At 41.2% G+C, this 20,277-nt stretch overlaps 1 protein-coding gene across 2 annotated transcripts in view; it reads left to right on the top strand.

Moving 5' to 3' along the window:
• The window catches only part of LOC131027396 (uncharacterized), a 203,545-nt gene that overhangs the window by 66,512 nt on the left and 116,756 nt on the right, over nt 1-20,277 (top strand). For both annotated transcript variants that reach the window (XM_057957438.2, XM_057957437.2), the window contains exon 4: nt 10,943-11,052. In XM_057957438.2, coding sequence (XP_057813421.2) covers nt 10,943-11,052 — 110 coding nt within the window. The remainder of the gene's footprint in view (nt 1-10,942; nt 11,053-20,277) is intronic.

The raw sequence follows: 20,277 nt of genomic DNA, 5'->3' as shown, positions 1-20,277 counted from the left end.
GCTAGGGAAGCAGCATTCGTGTCTCTCCAGGACCGTCAACAAACCATCAAGAGGTGGTTCGATAGCAAAAAGAGTTTTGACCCGGGATTCAAACAGGGCGACCTTGTGTTGAAGTATAATGAAAGAGCGGCGAAGCCCGGTCAACATGCTAAGTTCGATGGATTATGGGAGGGACCTTTCCGCGCATAAGTTGCAAAGGTTTCAATTCGTTTGACCTCGAAGATATGCAAGGGGACTCTCTCTGAATCCCTATCAACGGGTTCCATCTCAAACCTTTTCATTAGCAATTTCTCTCTAAATGTATATAATGTAAATAATGCTTTTGTGTGCCTTATTTATTTAATTATTCCCAGTCATATTCCCAAGCAGGCAAAATGAAATCACAAGATACGCCATAATTAAGCAAAAGAAAAGGAAAATCATTATATTATGGGTGTTTTGTTTTTATACAATTCATGGACAGGCCCCTGGCCTTCTTTTTTACAAAAGTTGCAAGATGAAGCCCCAAAGACAGGCTACCATTTTCTTAAAGATCCTCTCCATCTTCATCGTCCTCCATCTGAAAATTAGGGCCTCCACTATCATCTGAAGTATACTCTCCCTCTGACCACTCGTAGTCAAAAGCGCCACTAGGCACCCCAGCCATGAAAATAACAACCAAATTCGGTTGAATGTGCAGCGTCAAGACTCGTGGACAAATGCAATCCCGGAAATCGGAGTACCATTCGGTACCATCCGAAACAGGAACTATCAGATGAACACGGAGGAGGAACTCCGCAGCGAGCTCCACTTGAAAACGATGGGATGACAGTGTCATCGTCCTTAGACCGCCGATAAGCGGGTGCCAAGTCACCTCCTCGCAGGAAGTAATGAAGCGCCTCAGATCTGACGCTAGAGGAAGGCCCCTGAAGGGGACATAGTACACCACCACATCTTCCAGCCCTCCCAGATAGTCTTGGAAGAAGAGTGCCTTGGTGAGCTGCGAGGTCAATAGCCCAGCCAATCCGGAATCCAACAGCGAAGCGACAAAACGCGAACAAATGTCCGTGTTTACACGGGGTATTGGTCCACGTTATCTATAAAATCCTCGCCAAGCACCCATTTGATAGCAGCAATAATCAGGGGATTCTTCTGCCTTGTCATCATCTGCAGCCTTTGGTAAGAAATGTTTCCAAGAAAAGCGACTTGAGCCTTGCTGCTGACGACTCTAACAGGAGTATCCATTTCCTGAAGAAACTCTGTCGTTGAAGTTGATCCTGCGCAAAGGAATGTTGGAAAAGACATTTATAACGAATTCTCAGCTCAGGGTGACAAGTGATAAATACGCTAATGCTGTCGAATTCCAATGCTCCTGTCATGCTTCATTAATTCGCATAATAAGAGCGAGGTCTGATTCAGAATTGGTAATGTCCTACCCGGTACCTCGAAGAAAGAGGTGATGCAAACAGATCGCCACGCGTATGTGTAGGTACATCGCGTTTTAAACCATGACTCCCGTAGGACTGTCTTAGCTTGTGCGAACCCTGTTGGCTGCCAATTTCCTTGGTAAAGGAGGAGATCTGTCCGGCCGAGATTTTCGTCTCAAGTGGCTTCCATTAACGGCGGGCTAAATAAGTTTCCTATTGGAAATTGTAAATGGTGACGCTCGTCCTTTTCAGGGTTAATTGCAACTGCAAAATGAGTTGGCATGCGTGTAAATGAACGCTTGCTTTTAAGCGTCCCCTGTCGCGAAAATCTAGGCACGCAGCGCATTAAAGGAAGGTCGCCCGATATTCATCTTATTGCTCTTTTTGTAACCTATGTGTCCAGTTTCTTTTGAAAGGTTGACAGAGAAAAGCCCTCTTACAGAAAATGGAAGCCGAAGCTTCTTCCTTAGGTGCTACTCAAGGGAGACTGTGGGTAGATGCTTTTGGGGAGCTCTCCTATTCTTCCCACGTCGTTCTGCCTAGGACAGATTATCCAAAAACCAAGGTCAGGCCGAAGACGGTTATCCGCAATACATCCGCTGTAATAGATTCTTTTGAAAATGTTGCCAAGCCCGAGCTCTGCAAGCAACCCAAAAACCTCAGGGAAGCTGCATGCAGTAGAATTTTACATCACAGAGTGGAGCCGCAATCCATGGTGGCTCGTTTCTGAGCAGTGGCACACCCCAATTTGTGGTCCCTATGGTTCCTTACCATCCAGAGTTCGTGGCCGTGTGTGCCGACAGGTTCGACCCCATTTCCTGCTCAATTAGCGGCTCGTCCTTAAGAGTAGTGATCTCCTCGGAGGCCATAAGGGCTATGATGTGCTGTCCTGTCTTTGAAGGAATAAAGGTGTTCTTTGAGACTACTATGGAAGAATTTTGGAACACCAGGAGAGATGCCCTATGTTTTTGCCAGAGTGCCCTTAATCGGAGCCTGTCTTTTGGGCTTCCTTGGCTCCCTTTGTCCTACAGTGTCCTGAAACATGATGACCTCAAAGATATCTCGTTTACTCTTGCATGGCTATGCGGTCACGAAAATGACCGGGAAATCACAACCGCTATGATGGGTTTCCTTTTCAAATGCCGTAAATAGAGGGAGTCTTTTCATTTTGATTTCTCTGTTGTCATAGCCAGGGCCATGATAAGGCAGCTATTAGAGTTTCAGCAGTTGCGGCGGTTCAAATTCACCTCGGTCCTAATCCATCTGCTCTTGCACCAGACTGAGGCCTTCTTTAGCCAACACATGCGGTTGGCTATCTGCGACGAGTCGGGGAACAAGATGCAGGTGTCAGCTTGGACACCCATTCTACTAGCTTCTTACGATGCATATCAATTTTCCAATTATTTCTTAACCCCCGTCCTTAGGGATTTCGGTTCAATCCCTAATGAACTGCTTGCCTGCTTCTCTCAGATTGAAATGAACTGGTTGTATATTGAACACCCCCCCTGCGACTGGTTCATAGGTAGCGATTTCTCTTTTGTCCGGGTGCATGGTTTCTTTGAGGAACCATTCCGCTTACCTACCTATGTGACTGAGAAAACCCTTGCTCTGGAAATTGCGTGGCAGTTAGTAAGAATCGAGAGAGCCATCAGGGCAGGAAAGCATGACACCTCCATCACTGAAGACCACAAGGCAATTGGTCCCATTACTCTAGTCCAGAGAAACATTGCGGAGGAAATCCTGACATCCAAGCTAGTGCAACTCGGCCTAGTGGTGATTGATGATCCTTGGAGTTACGACCCAGATGGGTGTCTTAGCAGAAAGAAGAATGCAGCGAAGCACGAGCTGCGGAGCTCGTGGGAAGGACGCACAAATCCACAGGTGGATGATCCAAATTTGTTTGTGGGTCTCAACGATTTTCCCGTCCTAAAGCGGCACCCGTGGTTGAGCTTCTATGCAGTCATGCAGAAGTATAACCTTGCAAAGTCCATTCCCCGGGCAATGCTAGAAGCCATGACTGTAGATTCCTGGCCCAGAAAGAAGAGGGAGGATTTTTGGATCTACTGGCAAGAAGCGAGTCAGCCTAGGGCTAACATCGGGAATGCCCCTTTGGACGAATGTTTCGAGCTATAATGGCGTCAACACAATAAATCTGATGAAGAGACAGGTGATAGTTTCCCACGTGGGTACTCGTCTCCCGAGGTGGCCCAACGACAAGACGTAGAGGTTATAAGTATCAAAGAGCTAGATCCCGAGCCCCATATTCTTCTTCCTCTCGCTGGTTCCGCTCGCAGGCCCTGTTCCGAGGGCTGGTAAGAGACAAGCTGAGAAACAGGCGCATGACTCCCCTCCTAGTAAAAGGCAGTATCTGAGTTCCACAAAGAAGAGTTCGTCTCCTCAAGCCCCAGGGGTTCCCTCAGATCCTCAGCGATTGGTGACTTCCACGATTCAGGTACGCCCTTCTTTGCCTTTTCCTTCTGCGCAAGCTGTTTTTTCTGCTGCCCCTCTTGTTGCAATGCAAACCCATATTCCCACCGCCCTTACACCAGCGCCCGCCGGAACACCGATTGATCCCCAAGAAGCATTTCCGCAGGCCTCTATTCCATTCCCGGCGCCTGTTTTTGTTCCCGTAGCATTTTCCTCGCAGATGTCTAAAGCAGCCACCGTCTCGCGTAGGCTTGGTTTTGGAGAGTCTACTCCTCCCCAAAATGTCGGAGCAACGTCTGTTGATCCGTTTCCCTCAGGAGCCTCTCCCTTTGTCCCATTTTTTTCTCCAACCACGTTTGCATGCCCTATTCAGACCACTTTTGGTGATCCCATTTCCCAGTTTCCCTTTGCGGTTCCCCTTGGTGCAACATTTGCAGGCCAAGTTATTGCCAACCCGGATGATTTCCAGCAGTAGGTTGCCTATTCGAAGACCGCTCGTATTGGCAAGATTGGCAAACGAAAGAAAAGGAGGGTGACAGGCCAGCCCGTCCGCACCTATAGACGCATTTCAGCGAGGAAAAGGATTGTCTCTTCTTTGCAAACATGTTCCCCAAGGTTGATAAGCCAGAAGCCCAAATGAGACCCAACGATTACACTCTGCATGCTATTGGCATCAACCTCGTGAATGCTACAGTGTCCGACAAAGTTGAAATGATGGAAGAAACTTCAAAGGCCGTGTCCTCGGACTTCATTAAAAAGAGTCGTCGCCTGGAGAAGACGCAAGCGGAGAATGTGAACCTCCGAGAATCTTTGGCCCAATAGAGAAAAGAAGATAAAGCTCGGAGTGCCGAGATCAATCGCCTGTAAGGTTTGCTGACACAGGCTAATTCGGAGAAAGGAAAGCTGCAGTTGGCCCTTAATAATGTGAGTTCTCAGTTGAAGGGCCAGTAGACAACGAGAAATGTAGCCTTGAAGGAATTGCAGGAAAAAGACCAAGAGATCCAGTAGCTAAAGGCAGCTTCTAGAGATGCCACCCAAATGCAAGCACAATTGCGTGAAGAGATCCATCTAAAAGAAGAGTATGTCCGACAACTGAGTGACGCGTAGGCCATGCTTTGGGAGGAGAAAGCGAGATTTGAAACAGAGTTGCGTCAAAAAGAGAATAGCATAGAGTGAGCCGAGAGGAAATTTCTAGACGCGGAGGTTTTGTTACAGTAGGAGCAAGATTGTATATCGCAACTCCAACAAACTGTGTAGGATGGAAGTGCCAAGATCCTGGCTTTGGAAAGCCAAGTGGTCATTGAGCAAGACAAGTGCAGGGAGCTTCAACATGAAGTAACGACAAAGAGTGAGGAAGTCTCACGGTTGCTAAGTATTCCTCCCCTCGTGCAGGTTTCTCAAGACTTTTCTCCGACCCTGTTGGAATTGTATGTTACCCATTGGGAAAGAATTAAGCAGTTCAGCCCCTCGTTGCAGCCCGTGCTGAGGTTCATCAGAGAAGCGCAATGCCTCTGTGCCTGAGCGGGAGCCCTCGTCAACAGTTCTATGGTCGTCATTGGTCCCAAGATTCCCGTGGCTCAGGACCTAATCCAGATGCTATATGCGGCTCAAGATGAAGAGTTGAGAGCGAAGGAAATAGCAGACCGCCGACAATTGATCAAGAAAACCAATGTCGTCATCAACCACCATAGAGTGATCATGCACGTATCAATGGCGCTGGAGCCATTGCAGATCTCCGTCCCGGACATCAAGCAGCGCGTAGAGAGGTTTGTTTCATTAGGCCTGCCTTCTCCATTCCCCGCGGATGGTTCTGTGCTGGAAGTTGAGCAGGTTTTAAATCAGGTTGAGCATTTGCATCAGGATAGGACCTTACTCCAGGGCCTAAACAATCCCATCTCAGTGAAAGAGGCGAGCATCTCTTGCACCCCCTCGCCCAACTCTACACGCTCTTGAAACTGGTTCATGACGAACCGGTAGGCTTGCCATTCGATGAGATAATCTGTCTGGATCAACATTACCAGAGTCTGGAAGCACAAACATTGCCCTCCGAGGAAAAATGGACTCCACTGCAGCGGGTCTTCGATCTGGTCTGACCTATTCTGACATGAAGTTTGGTCTCCGAACCAACATTTTTGGGTTCTAGCATTCTGCAGACAAAATGCCCCCTTTTAGTCGCTAAGAAATGTTAAACATTATTTTGGTGTTGTCTGTAGGCGGCATTTTAATCGGGTGGCACCCCTTTCTTTTTGACTTTCCAGCTGTGCCCAATGTATAGGCTAGATGTCATCTCGACGTTGTTCCTGATGGCCTGCTTTTTCTGTTTGAGGTTAGGGGGAATGCGGATTTGCCAAATGGCTCGGGTTTTGATGATTGAGCATCCTGTTGGACCCCACCCGACATCGTGCGAAGATAGGGACACATGGCGCCTCCGCGCTGCCCATCCCATTTATGTTTATGCGCTCTTTTCCGGATGTCCACGGAGCTGCCGCGTGTTGTCCATGGTGACCTGTCTCTCTGGCTGTGGTTTGCGTCAAAATATTTTCTGTTCGGGTAGGTATGGAGATGGCACGACAAGGTGGAAGTAACAACTTCAGAAGCGGTTTTGCTGGGTGTGTTCCTGCAGGATGCCACGATGGTTTTTTTGGTTAGAAGCGGTTGCAGGAGGATGGCAGATGCTTTGAATTGTTAGCCGAGCCGGGGGCTCTATTTATGCTTGGTTTTTCCCTGTTTTAGGGGTTCAGAAATTTTAGGAAAAAGGACAATTAAGTATTCTAGATACGAATTAAGCCTTTTAGCTATTATTGTTTTCTGAGGAAAGGATAATCAAATTATGCCTATGGCCTCTGTGATGTCTGTTTTCAGTATGCTGTGATAGTTTTCTGTGCATTCTTGTAATTCTGACGACTTTGGAGATACATGTCTAATACTTTGCCGATTAAACTATGTTTTGCACTTGTTATCTGGTGGATGCGTGATGTATGTTTCTTTATTTTAAAAGGAATCTTGGTTGTATCTTGTTTATGGTTCTATTTAGATATATAGATTGTTGAATGTGCTTTAAAACTGGATGTTTCTAGGTTCTATATGCCGTTGATGTTTTTCCGAAATGCTCTGGCGTATCACCTAAATAGTCTAGATCATTTTGCTTTAAGTTTCTTCTCCCCCTTTTCCCTGAACCACAAGGAAGAGCCGGCTTCTTAAATCCGGAGGTCATTCGGTGAGTTCTGCACAATAGGTTCCCCGTCACTGAATTTCCCATAAGGCTGTTCGCTTTGAAAGTAAAATTTAGAGTCAACAATGTCAATACATGGTCTTTATCTGAACACCCCTTGAGAATGGTCTTTGGATCTCCCTTTATGGAAAAGCATAAACTGGTGCACTAAAGAAATCCAAATTATCTAGTTAAGGAGGAATTCTCCTTTGATTTGGACAAGTTTTACATCAAGTTACCTTAAATGTGAATGATAATGTAATGTTGTATGAGCAGATATGCTCTCCAATTTTGCTTCCTTTGCTAGTCAGCTTGTTTGACACCTTAAACAATATAATTTTATCTGCTTAATGCTTGGGTTTGATGTATTATCTTTCTTTCTTAATCCTCATGGACCTCCTTGTCTATTCTGGTTTGGTTGTCATCAAATTATCTTTGTGATATGTCAAGTATTTTCATGCAATATTTAAGAATTGATCTATGTACTTTTCAATTATTAATGGTATCATTTTTATACCATAGGAGGTTTTAGTTTGCCATGTCCAACAATTAGAAGTTTCTACACAAAGATCAACCAGGAACAATAAGTAAGTGTTGTAGACTATAGTTATTGATAAATGAAGACCCTTTTTTGCACTCTAATAACACCTTTCCATTTTCATTGCAAGTAGAAAGCATAACTCCTGTTTGTTGATGTGTAGCTAGGTCGGATCCTTCTAGGGCTGACCTTGTACACTTGGCCAAGTGGCTTGTCGGCCTTAGCCATATTGATGGATCAATTTGATATGTAAACATTGTTTAAGTCTGGCCCTAATTGGGCGTCACATGTAACTTGTAATTGAGCAAGACCTATATGTGACTCGTAATTGTATTGGACAAGACCTATATGAATGTAACTTGTAATTTATAGGTTTGATCCTATTCTTGGCGCCAAGACAATAAGGCCGACCTAAGGTCTATTAGGAGGCATTGAGGCATATATATACAAGTTGATTTGTAATCATTCAAGACGAATTCACCCAGTAGCGAACTATCTCTATCTACTAATCAGCGATCTGCCTTTGTCGAGCGAATTAGTGTTTCAGTCCAGCGAGTTTATCCTGATTACTTACTTGGCTGAGCAAACATCATACTTGGCTGGGCGAACATCATACAAGGCTGGCGAACTTCCTTTCAAGGCTGCTGAATCCATTCACAGTAACAGTGAACTTCATCTAGGGCAGCGAAGTATTCAAGGACATAGCCTTCAACATATTGTATCGTCTACAACAAGATAAGTTGCCCTAATGTGTGCCTTAATTTGAATTATGCTTCATGTGTGAAGCAAGATTGTAAATCTGCTACTGAGTTTAATTAATATAATCTGAGATCTTTTGTTGGTGGGATTTTCACCTCCAAGAGGGAGGTTTTTCCCAGGGTACTGCTGTGTTATGTGTGTTGCATTTGTTATTTTCTGCTTTCTGTCATCAGTTTGATCCTAAACTAACATGGTATCAGAGCAAGGTTTGAAGCGATCGTTATCAGACTGTCTGACAGTAGCAAAGCACTCTCTCCTACTTCACCTTCATCAATCAATTTCCAGCATTGAAGATGGTGACCTGTTTAAAGGTTGAAGATAGACTTGATTGAGCTTTGAACTTCACCTCGTGGAAGGTTAGAGTTCTTATTGCACTTGAAGAGAATGATCTACTTCAGTTTGTAGAAGGAAAAGATTAGCCTGAACCTGAAGATCAAGAAGAGAAACTCCAATTCAAGAAGAATGCTGTCAAAGCAAAGAAGATCCTGATTGACTTCGTGAAGGACCATCTTGTGCCTGTAATTTCCAAGATGTCGTCAGTTAGAGATATGTTCAAGACATTGGAAGGGATGTATGAGATCAACAACACAAGCCATGCTCTAACCTTAAAGCAACAACTTCATCACATTAAGATGGCAAAAGGAGAAACTGTTACTGCTTACTGATCTCTGAGTTGAGAGATGAGCTCTTTTCTATTGGTCGTGTTATTGACATCAAGGACTTGACCATGTTGGCTCTTAATGGTCTTCCTGCATCCTGGGAGTCTTACATTCAAGGAATTAGTGCAAGATCGAAACTTCCCAAGTTTGATTGTCTTTGTGCGGATTGCATTTAAGAAGAGTCAAGATTGATAGCAAGAGGAATTGAGCGTGATCATTATGATGTGAAAAATCAAGTCCTTGCTACTTGTATGGAAAGAGGCAAAATAAGGAAGTTGCATAAAGACAGAGAATCAGATACTGTCTCTGAATCAAAAAGGAAGGAGGACTTATCTCACATTCAATGTTTTAGGTGTGATAAGTATGGTCACTATGCTCGAGAGTGCAAATTCAGGTCTACTCCTCTAGCTTCTTTTGTGGAATTTGACATAGGGACACCTCAATAGGAGCCAAGGTCAAATGTCAACTCTGAAGATTTCTTATTCTAAAAGGAGGAAATGCCAGTTTAGCTTCATGAGCCTAACATTTCAGCTTCAGAGGAAGCCTCTTAATGCATTCTTCTCCGTGAGAGAAGTTTGAGGTGAAAGCCCTCGTTCCACCCTTTGCGAGTAGGTATGGTGGATCCACCCTCTGCAAGTAGGCATGGTGGATGTCATGGAAAAAATTCCATGATGTAGCACTTCTGTTTATTCACCCTTTGGGAGTAGGTATGGTAGATCCACCCTCTGCGAGTAGGCATGGTGGATGTCATGGAAGAAATTCCATGACTTAGCACTTGTGTTTGTTCACCCTTTGGGAGTAGCTATGGTGAACGTCATGATGTTTATTTGGTTTCCATCCATGGGAGTAGCCATGGTGGACCCACCCTCTAGGAGTAGTCATGGTGGTTTGCATTTTTCATGGGAGTAGCCATGATGGTTGTCACTATGTGACTCGGTTATTGAGAAGGAATCCTCCCTAGCTAAGAGGGAGTGTTGATGTGTAGCTAGGTCGGATCCTTCTAGGGCCAACCTAATACACTTGATGGCTAAGTCGCCTGTCGGCCTTAGCCATTTTGATGGTTCAATTTGATATGTAAACATTGTTTAAGTCTGGCCCTAATCGGGCGTCACATGTAACTTGTAATTGAGCAAGACCTATATGTAACTTGTAATTGTATTGGACAAGACCTATATGAATGTAACTTGTAATTTATAGGTCTGATCCTATTCTTGGTGCCAAAACAATAAGGCCGACCTAAGGTCTATTAGGAGCCATTGAGGCATATATATACAAGTTGATTTGTAATCATTCAAGACCAATTCACACAGCAGCGAACTATCTCTATCTACTGATCAGCGATCTGGCTTTGTCATGCGAATTAGTGTTTCAGTCCAGCGAATTCATCCTGATTACTTACTTGGCTGAGTGAACATCATACTTGGCTGGGTGAACATCATTCTTGGCTGAGCGAACATCATACAAGGCTGGCGAACTTCCTTTCAAGGCTGCCCAATCCATTCACAGTAACAGTGAACTTCATCTAGTGCAGCGAAGTATTCAAGGACATAGCCTTCAGCATATTGTATCGCCTACAACAAGATAAGTTGCCCTAATGTGTGCCTTAATTTGAAGTATGCTTCATGCGTGAAGCAAGATTGTAAATCTGTTACCGAGTTTAATTAATATAATCTGAGATCTTTTGTTGCTGGGTTTTTCACCTCCAAGAGGGAGGTTTTCCTAGGGTACTGCTGTGTTATGTGTGTTGCATTTTTTATTTTCTGCTTTCTGTTATCAGTCTGATCCTAAACTAACACTGTTCACATGTGTTCCTAGAATGTAATTGAAAATGCATTCAAGTGAAATGTTCTTTCTCTTAGAAGTTCAAGTTGAATTGGTTTTCCTGTTTCTTGATCATATATTAGTATTTTGGTGTCTGCTAATTTGGAACCTTTTTTCTTAGGTACTTGCAATTGTGCAAGAGTGCTGGCAGGATCCAATGTCAAATCTATCTGCTTATGATGTTTATAAACACAATGGATTCCTCAAACATCTCACTATAAGAACAGGCAGGTATTAGTTTATCTACATGTTAATGTCTTGTGGGAAGCCCCATTGCTGATTTTCAAAATTTGGAATACATTTGCATCTTTATAGTGTCAGAATCTTGATCTGTATTCCTTTTACTTCATGGTTTGCACTCAAGGTTATTCTTCAATCCAAAAATATAAGAAACAATTATGTTTGTGAACATGCGGTGACGAAAAATGCTAGTTATACTATATACTGGCTTCTCGGCAATGGTGGGTTGTAGGTATCTTTGAGCAAAGAACTGAAAAGAGAATAAATTGTTTCCTAATGTTGTTTAGGAGTGTTTATTTCACTTTCTAATGTATTTGCCTACTTGTGCTAATCTGAGTTTCTTTTTCTAATAAAATATTATATAATGACAACAGTTCAAATTTAACGATAACCAAATAAAATACTAGAGCTGATGTAATGTCCCCTACTTGGAAGCTGTCATGTTTTCAACAATTATCATGAATTTCTGAATGCATTATTAAGTAATTATCCCTTTTTCAATTAATTCCACATTTTATAATTCATAGCCCACTATATTATGATCTAACCTTGTTACTACCTAATCCTAAGGGAGGAAGGGGTAATTACGTTACCAGTGCGCTGAGAAACCAAACTACAACAGGTTCCCTCAAGGTTTACGGATGCAGGCCCTTACCCTATGTTGGGACTACTCCCTCAAGGTTTATGGGATATTGATCCTTACCCCATCTCGGGACCACCTAATTGGTTGCAATTAGACAGGCTCTCCCTTAGCACAAATCTAGCCCATCCTCCATAGTAGGCGTCAGCAGAAGCTCAAGTATTGGGCTGAATGTATTATGAATATATATGTAATAAAGTATGACTGCCATACATATTGCAGTCTATATTAATATTACCATTAAATTCTGCATAAGAACATTATCAGGCGTCATATATTAAGCATACATATTAGGCACATCCCCATGCATACCACCAAGAACAAGGATGTTACTGCCTGTAACTTAATAACTGTTCTGATCTGATCTGATTGATGGTGATCCCGCTGGATGCTTTTGATTCCCTTTCTTTATATCTCTCAATGTGAGGGAGAGGTCACACCTCTTCATCATGTATGCCCTTTGGCAAGAGACACACCCTTTCACCATTAGCACCCTTTGAAAGAGTGCAACTCTTCATTATTTCTGCCCTTTGAAAGGGACACAACCTTTCACAATCAGATCTGTACTTTTGATTCTAAAATTATCCCTCCTCAAATGAGGTTCTCTTCTCCCTTTTATATGTCACGTTTGAGGGAGTCGCAACTTTCCATTTCATGTCTTTTGACCATTCATTAACTTAATTAATTTTTAATTATATTTAATTATATTCTTTTATATTTTAATTTAATTTTTATTTTTATTCTTTTGCATTTTAATTTTATTATTATTATTTATTATTAAATTATATTTCAAAGTGGGGGCTTTACAGCTGAGATAGGAATTGAAACTAGAATTATGCTACAAAATTGGCATGGAAGGGTTGGAAGAATTTTGTCTAGAAAATTGATGGCTGTAGAAGATTGGGGAAGGCTTATGAATGTAAATGTTATTGCAATTTCCAATTTAATGAACAAGTTATATGCTAGATTGTGTATTTACAATTTTGGTATTATTACTATGACAATAATATTATTGTATTTCTTTTCTGCAGGTCTGAAGGATGAACATGTATCGATTTCAATGCCATTCCTTTTCTTTTGAATGATGTATATATATCAAGGCAGCCACGATCAAGTGGCACCTTGATCGGACATGTCTTCTAGACATGTCCGACCAAGATGTCACTTGGTCGTGACTGTCTACCGATTAACTTCGGTGTTTATGATAACAAATCAAGGTGCCATTTGTATATGTTAACAGATCGACATAAACACACCCGATAATGAATCGGTGTCAAAGCAGATTATAATGGATCGATATAAACACACCCGATAATGAATCGGTGTCAAAGCAGATTATAATGGATCAATATAAACACACCCGATAATGAATCGGTGTCTAAGTAAACAATAACTAATAGCATTATATGCTATCGGGTTAATACCCCGATAGTATATTAATGCCGATTCACAATTGAATCGACATTAATATGCTATCGGGTTACTAGCCCGATAGCATTTAGATTGACGCTTAACTATGTTAAGCAGGTCGTCGATCTAATTCATCTTTATCCAATATCAATATCATAATCAAGATCAAAGTTACAGTCTGATAAACATATTCAGTTTGGAAAGCATAAATCAGACAATCTAATATCATAGATGAGTAAATCAAAACAGAATAGAGGAGATTAATGAGTTAGGAAAATCTTATCTTGCAGAAGCTACTTAATGCATTAACAATGAATGCTTAGGAATTGTCTCAGATTGGAAGAAGTAATTCTGAAAAATGGGTCAGATGGTCCCAACCCACCAGTCATAGAGGAGATTCAATGGGCACATTAGTTTCCAGAAGTAATGCTTGTAATATCCCCTGTCCTTTTGAAGATTGAAATCAAGGGATATTTGCTGTCCAGGTTGAGTGTTATGCATTTTTGTAGTTTACGTGTTATGCTGATAATGTTTTCAGATTGCTATGTTGACCAATACACATCAATATCTCATTAACAAACAACTTCTAATGATTCCTCAAGACTGATAATGATCAAAAAGATGCATATACAACTGACTCATATGATTATACTCCTTAAAATCAAGAACTAACAGTAAACACTCATTTCATCAAACACGTGTCACGCATCCTCAGAAAGATAATGTAACTAGATGCAATCCCAACTCGTCTTTTCTTAATTCATAAGATGGACGAATTATCATTACATTGACAGTCTAAGAACATGATATAGGCAGCTATAGAACAATTACATGAGCTGTCATTAATGGACAATTTTCAGAATGTCTGAGGACACAAGGACTGCGATTACATTCATGCATTCACACTACCAAGAATTACAAATGAGAGCAATCAGTAAGAACCTGACCAAGGCGCCTTGAGAAGCCAGTATTGTTTGATTTCTATGACTCTCGAATATGGAAAATCGGACCTCTACCAATGCCGCCCCTGCTGCTGTAACATGTGGACTGAGATCTCAATATATGACAGCCGAAACTCCACCAAAACTCCACCAAAATGATCGCCATTCTCAATGTGAAGTTTTGGAAGTCAAATGCACAAACTAGGAGCCAAATCGAAGGGCAATGACAGTCAGGTTCGATTCTGATTTGAAATTGATTTGAGGCCGGTCCTCTCACAAATCACCTCCATTTGTCACCAAATGAATCGCCCTTATCCTCTAATCAAATCGTCAACCTTCATTGTGATGTTTGAAGCTTCAATGATGGACTAAGAGCAAAATCGATGGGACTGCTGGCCTGGCACGATTTTACTTCAGACCTTATTTGCTGCTGGTTTCCTTACAAATGCTCATTCAAAATATCTCAAAAGACATCGCTCTCCTTTGCCAATGATATCGCTGATCTCCAAGGTATGGTACAATGCTTAAATGATGAAGGAAGAACCAAATCGTGGGTTTATATGATGAAACCCAATCTGGTACAGGTCTGCAATTCTGATCAACTTTTATGATTTATCTAAACAACCCCTCCAAAATGTCTGCAATGATACTACCTTCTTCCTACAATAAAAATCGACACACAATGGGCATTCAATTTGATAATCTGCAAATACCTTGAATCCCATCCACCATGAAAAAGTAGATAACTCAATAAGCACACTATGGAAGACTGAGTATCTTCCACTCTCAGCTGCAACCCCTCGAAAGGTCTTCCACTCCCTCAGTTATGCAATCTATGGGAGTTTTCGTTGCCAAAGACCGTAGTCTGCAGACACCTCTCGGTTCTACAAAACCAATTCAATTCAATTCAATTAAAATATCAATACTCCAATCTGCCTTGAAGCTTCCTCTTGATATTCCTTTATACTTTTTTACTCCAGCATCCAGAAGCTTCTAGAAGCGACTTTATGAAATAATATTTAATTAGTCATCTTTTAGAAAGTCATCTTTTAATTTTAATTTATTTGATAACTTTATAAATAATTAACTTAATATTACTAATTAAAATAATGAATCAAGCTATCCATAAAATATATCAATAAATTGGACAACTTAATTAATTAAATTAATTAATCAATTCTTCTTCAAAATGGGGACATTACAATGCTGGTGACCTATACAATTGCGTGACTTGTACAATCACAGTGCGAGTCATGCTCTTGACCCTTTGGGCATGCCCTCGTCCTTTAATAGACAGTAGTGTTCTTGCATTGTACGTCTCTAAAAATTTATGCTGTCATTTACCAAAATTATTGCAGTGTCTGTAGCTTTCAAAATAGAACAACCTATGAAGAGAAATAATTTGCAGAATTTATGGAGGGGGAGAAGAAATAGTGAAGTTTATTAGGGAGATTACCTCAATCAAGCCTTTGTTTGGTATGTTTCGGTGTCAACAAGTATAAAAAAATCATGGGTGTGTGAGGTCATAAAGTGTTTGTAGTGATTTGTGGAGAGTGCAAAAGGAGTGTAGGCAAAACCCTGAGGATGACTAGTGTGTGTTTGCCGTCTCTGCAGTGAAGAAAGTAGGAAGTGGATTCAGCAAGGTTCAATAGGAATTGTGGAGGAGAAATTTGTAGGTAGTTTGGAAGGTATGGCTATGGAGGAATTAGAGAGTAGAGTTAATGGTAGGAAAATGCCAAGAGATTGCAAGAAATTGCAAATGAGCTTCCAATCAAGCAAAAGATAGTGAGAGAGATTAAAGGGAGGGCAAGAGAATGCTAGAGAGATTCAAATGGAGGATTTAATATGTATTTATAAGGTTTTTTTTGTGAAAGAGCCATTGCAAAAATGTAGAAAGGCCAAATGGTAAGGCTTTTGGCAATTGAAAGTTTGAATTTCGGGGCTAGACGTTAGTGTGGATGTGTAAAATGTCCAAGGTCCCTAGCATGCTCATGTTTATTTCCTTGAGAAGTTTGCAAGATGCAACGAGTGTGCAAGAACACAAAGATGAGTATTTAGCTTGCATGGCACCTTGATGAAGGGTTTTAGGCATAGTTTTCAAACTTGTTGAGTACTTATGGGACTTGTGAAGAATTTTGCTGGCCAAGTACATTGACCACGAACTTGCCTCACCATTTTCGAGTTCTCGTGAGTTTGTAGCATAGTTACAAGCCTCGGACTCGCCTTGGACTCGGCAAGCTGATTTTTGACTCGGACTCGGACTTGGCGCCCAGACTCGGCAAATTGAAAAACCCAAGAAACTCAAAGATTTTAAACGATTTTAAATTTCTTTCATGCATTTTTTAATAAAAAAACATTAGACACAATAATTTCATCAAATAGAAGCACATAGACAAGTTTACATTGATCACATAAGTATAAATGCAAATTTTAGGCTTGCACTGAAGGAAATAAGCTAAACTAAATAACACATTAGAAATATAGATACTGTCAAATGTCTACAAAATTCATGGAATATGAAATCCATGTCATCAAAAGTTCAAAACATATATCAAGTTCAACATAAAAGCTAGAGCCTAGAAATCTAAGGCTCAAAGGAGCCAATATCAGTCGACCCCGCAATTGTCCTACGTGTGCACCTAAGATAGGTCCTGTAATGTTCTGCAGCCATGATCTTTGCCTGTGTCTGAGGTTCAGGCTCACGCTCAGTGACATCCATATCCTCATCCACATCATCCTCGAGAAACAAAACATATTAACCCTTTTTTTCATTTAAAATAATGTCATGTTTTTTTTTTTAACTTATTATTTTCTGCCTGCGCGGCAGAGTCTGTTCCACGGGACTCGGCGAGTCTGTTGAGTTTGATATGCTCTGTGAGTCTTGTAACAGTGGTTTGTAGTGTAGACTTGCCGTGCTTGCTGCGAGTATTTAGCAAGTTCTTATTATGCAATTTACGGTTTGATGTGACAAAAGAACATAGGGAAAACAAAACAAAAACACAGTTAATGTAATGTCCCCTTCCTATGTGTTGATAGCTTGGTGACCGTCAGCCTATTTAGCGGCTTTCCACAGGTTAATGAGTCAGGATTAGGGAACTCTTGGGGCGTGGTGACTGTTCAGTCCAGCTAATCCGACATTGTTAGGAGTACCTTTGAGGTTAGATTCACATGACTCTTTTTGGAGGGGTTTCAGACAAATTGTCTGTTTTAACTATATTTAGTAAGTGACAGTCTGGACACTGACATGGTCAGTTGGTAGTGTTAATATTTTGGGTAAATTGGTAAATGCATTTGATGATGTTGTTTTGGCAATTAATGTGGTCCAGGGGTATTATTTTAAATAACATTTAAGTATTAAAGTTAAATTAAATATTTAACTTAATGTTATTGCAATTAATAAAGTGACTTTATGTGGGCGCCTAGGGAGTTAAAAAGTATATTTCAAAATATCAAATAAAGTGATTTCTAGGGGTGAGCAGCAACTCATGGAGACATAAGGGATTAATAAAATAAAAGAAAATATTTGAAAACCCTAAAAGGGGTGTGCGCCTTCGTTGTGACGTTTTCACACATCGCCCCATTGCAAATGGGGACCCTTGCTTTTTTGCTTTTTAGGGTTTGTTTTTTGGTCTTTTAGGGTTTTGTTAGTTAGCCTTTGCATTTTGAGTGCTGTCGGGGAGATCAATAGGATAGGCTGGAGTGAAGTCCTGATCCTGAAAATTTGGCTAAGTCTGAAAGTCCTGATCCTGAAATTTGGCTAAGTCTGGAATGTCCTGATCCTGAAATTTGACTAAGTCTGGAAACTGAAAAACCTCAAAAAACTAGATTTTGCAATATAACTCCTGGAGGTCTGAAAATGTCACTTATACTTAAATGTTATATTCCATAAAAATTATCCTGATGGAGAGTTCAAAAAGTCAAATTTCGCTCCTGTCCTTCACTGAGGATCCAGAGCGAAAAGCGCTCATGTCCCTCACCAAGGGTCCAGAGCGAAAAAGCTTAGTGGAGTCATTCCTGACCTTGTTTGGACAAATTGAGACATCAAAGGCATGAAGGAGGACGTAATCAACCCATTGAAGATAGTTTTGAAAGTTAACAAGGCATAAATGAGCTCATAAAGGCCAGGGCGCTCCTGTCCCTCTCCAAGGGACCAGAGCGATTTTCCCTCAAGACAAGTTTTTGGCAAAAGGAAGGCAAGTTTCGCGTTTGAGGTGGGTGAAGGAAGACGCAATCGATCCGTTGAAGATAATTTTCGAAGCTAGCAAAACACAAGTGAGCTTATAAATGCAAAATCGCTCCTGTCCCTCTCCCAGGGACCAGGGCGAAAAACACATTAGCTAACCTTCCTCTCCAAATTCGGACGAATCCAAGTCAAGACGCAAGGTCAAAATGATGTTCAAAAGGTTTCACGGAGGAATGAAGTAACAAAGGCCATCAAGTAGATGAAAAATGGCTAGGGCGCTCCTGTCCCTCACCAAGGGACCTGAGCGAAATTTTCAAAATACTTAATTACCTAGCATTGTTAAATACTATTTCTTGCTTCCAGGACTCAAGATGAAGGGGGGAATGATATTCTACGTCTAGAAAGTGATTCAAGGTTGATACGATTAAGAATTTGTGCAATAAACTAAAAGGCGCTCCTGTCCTTTAGTCAAGGACCAAGGCGATATTCATTAAAACAATCATTTCCTTCCAAGACCACGCCAAGGCAAGGTTGTGCAAAGTCAGAAATGCCTTTAAGAAGATGGTGAACAAAGAAATTACCCCAAGAATCAATAATCTTAGGCTCAAATACAAAAATCGCTCCTGTCCTTCACTGGAGGACCAGGGCGAAAATCCTTAGAAGAGCTCGTTTTGTCTTGAGAGGGCGAATTGAACATGCATAGGACGAACAATAATGACCATTGCCTACCTCACAACTTGCATTGGCGATTGGAAAAGACAAAAACAAAGGGCAAAAGGCAAAATCGCTCCTGTCCCTCACCAAGGGACCAGGGCGAAAATGGTTCTAAGGAGCATTCGTTCCAAAAATTGAATAGATCAAACTCAAGATTTCAAGTAAAATGCCATTTTGGACGTCCAGGATGAAGTGTTGAACGTGAAAAACAAGAATTACAATGCTAAAGTGTAAGGGCGCTCCTGTCCCTCTCCCAGGGACCAGAGCGATCTTGTTGATGTCCATTATCTTGCCATGTCTAGGCGCCAATATCATCTATGACACATTAAATGCCAATTTTGATAAAACCTTGAAATATTTTTGAAATTAAATTGACATTTAATAAGTGCGCAAAACATTTAATAATTAATTTATGCCTTTAAAAAATCGAAATTTTAATTATAAAGGCATTTAAAATTAATTATTATTAATTTAAAAATAAAATTGGGGCGCTTGGGGTATTATTTAATGTTTTTATAAAGTCGGCCTCTTCTTTTATTAAATTTTTATTTATTTTTGGCCTATTTTCCAAGTCGGCCTATGGAAAATTGCAATGGTAAGCGCCTATATAGTGGGGGTATCTTGAGCGATGTTAATCCATCATTCACTCATTCACTCAAGTGCGATTTGGAGAAGAGCAACAAGGTGCGAAATTTGGTCTAGGAAGGAGCGATTTTTGTTGAGGGCCAGAGGTGGAGCGAATTTTCCTCAAGGCGTTGAAGGCTAGAGGTGGTGAAGTTGATAGAAGAAGCACATTTTGAAGACTTCGATCCACATTTTGCCTAGCAAACTTGCTTAATTTTGCATCTTTTCTTAGATTTAGTTCTCAAGTGGAGGTATGGCGAGATTCTCCTAGTCTCAATTTTGAATTTTCAATTTTCAAATTCAAGTGGCTTAGTTAAATTTAGGAAATGATAATTCAAAGATTTATCATGAGGTTTCCTAATTTAAAACTTAAATCCTCTTTCTAGTCTATATTTCCACGTTGCAAAACATGTTACTAATTTTGAAATGTTGTGTAGGTATCAAGATGGCGACTCCCAAACTCGAAGGATCTACAAGTCGGAAGGCTCTCATCAAGGAAAATCAAGCCAGATCAAGGACAGTCTCATCCAGGACGATCAAGCAAGGACAAGGACGACCTCCTCCAGTCTAGCATCGACAAGGACGGCCTTCTTTGGACTAACGTCATCAAGGGCGACTTCTCCAATCCAGTATTCCAAGGCAAGGTACATCAATCGTCCTGCACATCAAGGACACAAGAAGTCAAAGCAAAGGGTTCGTTGAAG

Source organism: Cryptomeria japonica, chromosome 1 (assembly GCF_030272615.1).
Source record: "Cryptomeria japonica chromosome 1, Sugi_1.0, whole genome shotgun sequence".
Taxonomy (NCBI): domain Eukaryota; kingdom Viridiplantae; phylum Streptophyta; class Pinopsida; order Cupressales; family Cupressaceae; genus Cryptomeria; species Cryptomeria japonica.
This window is presented reverse-complemented; position numbering and strand designations above follow the sequence as displayed.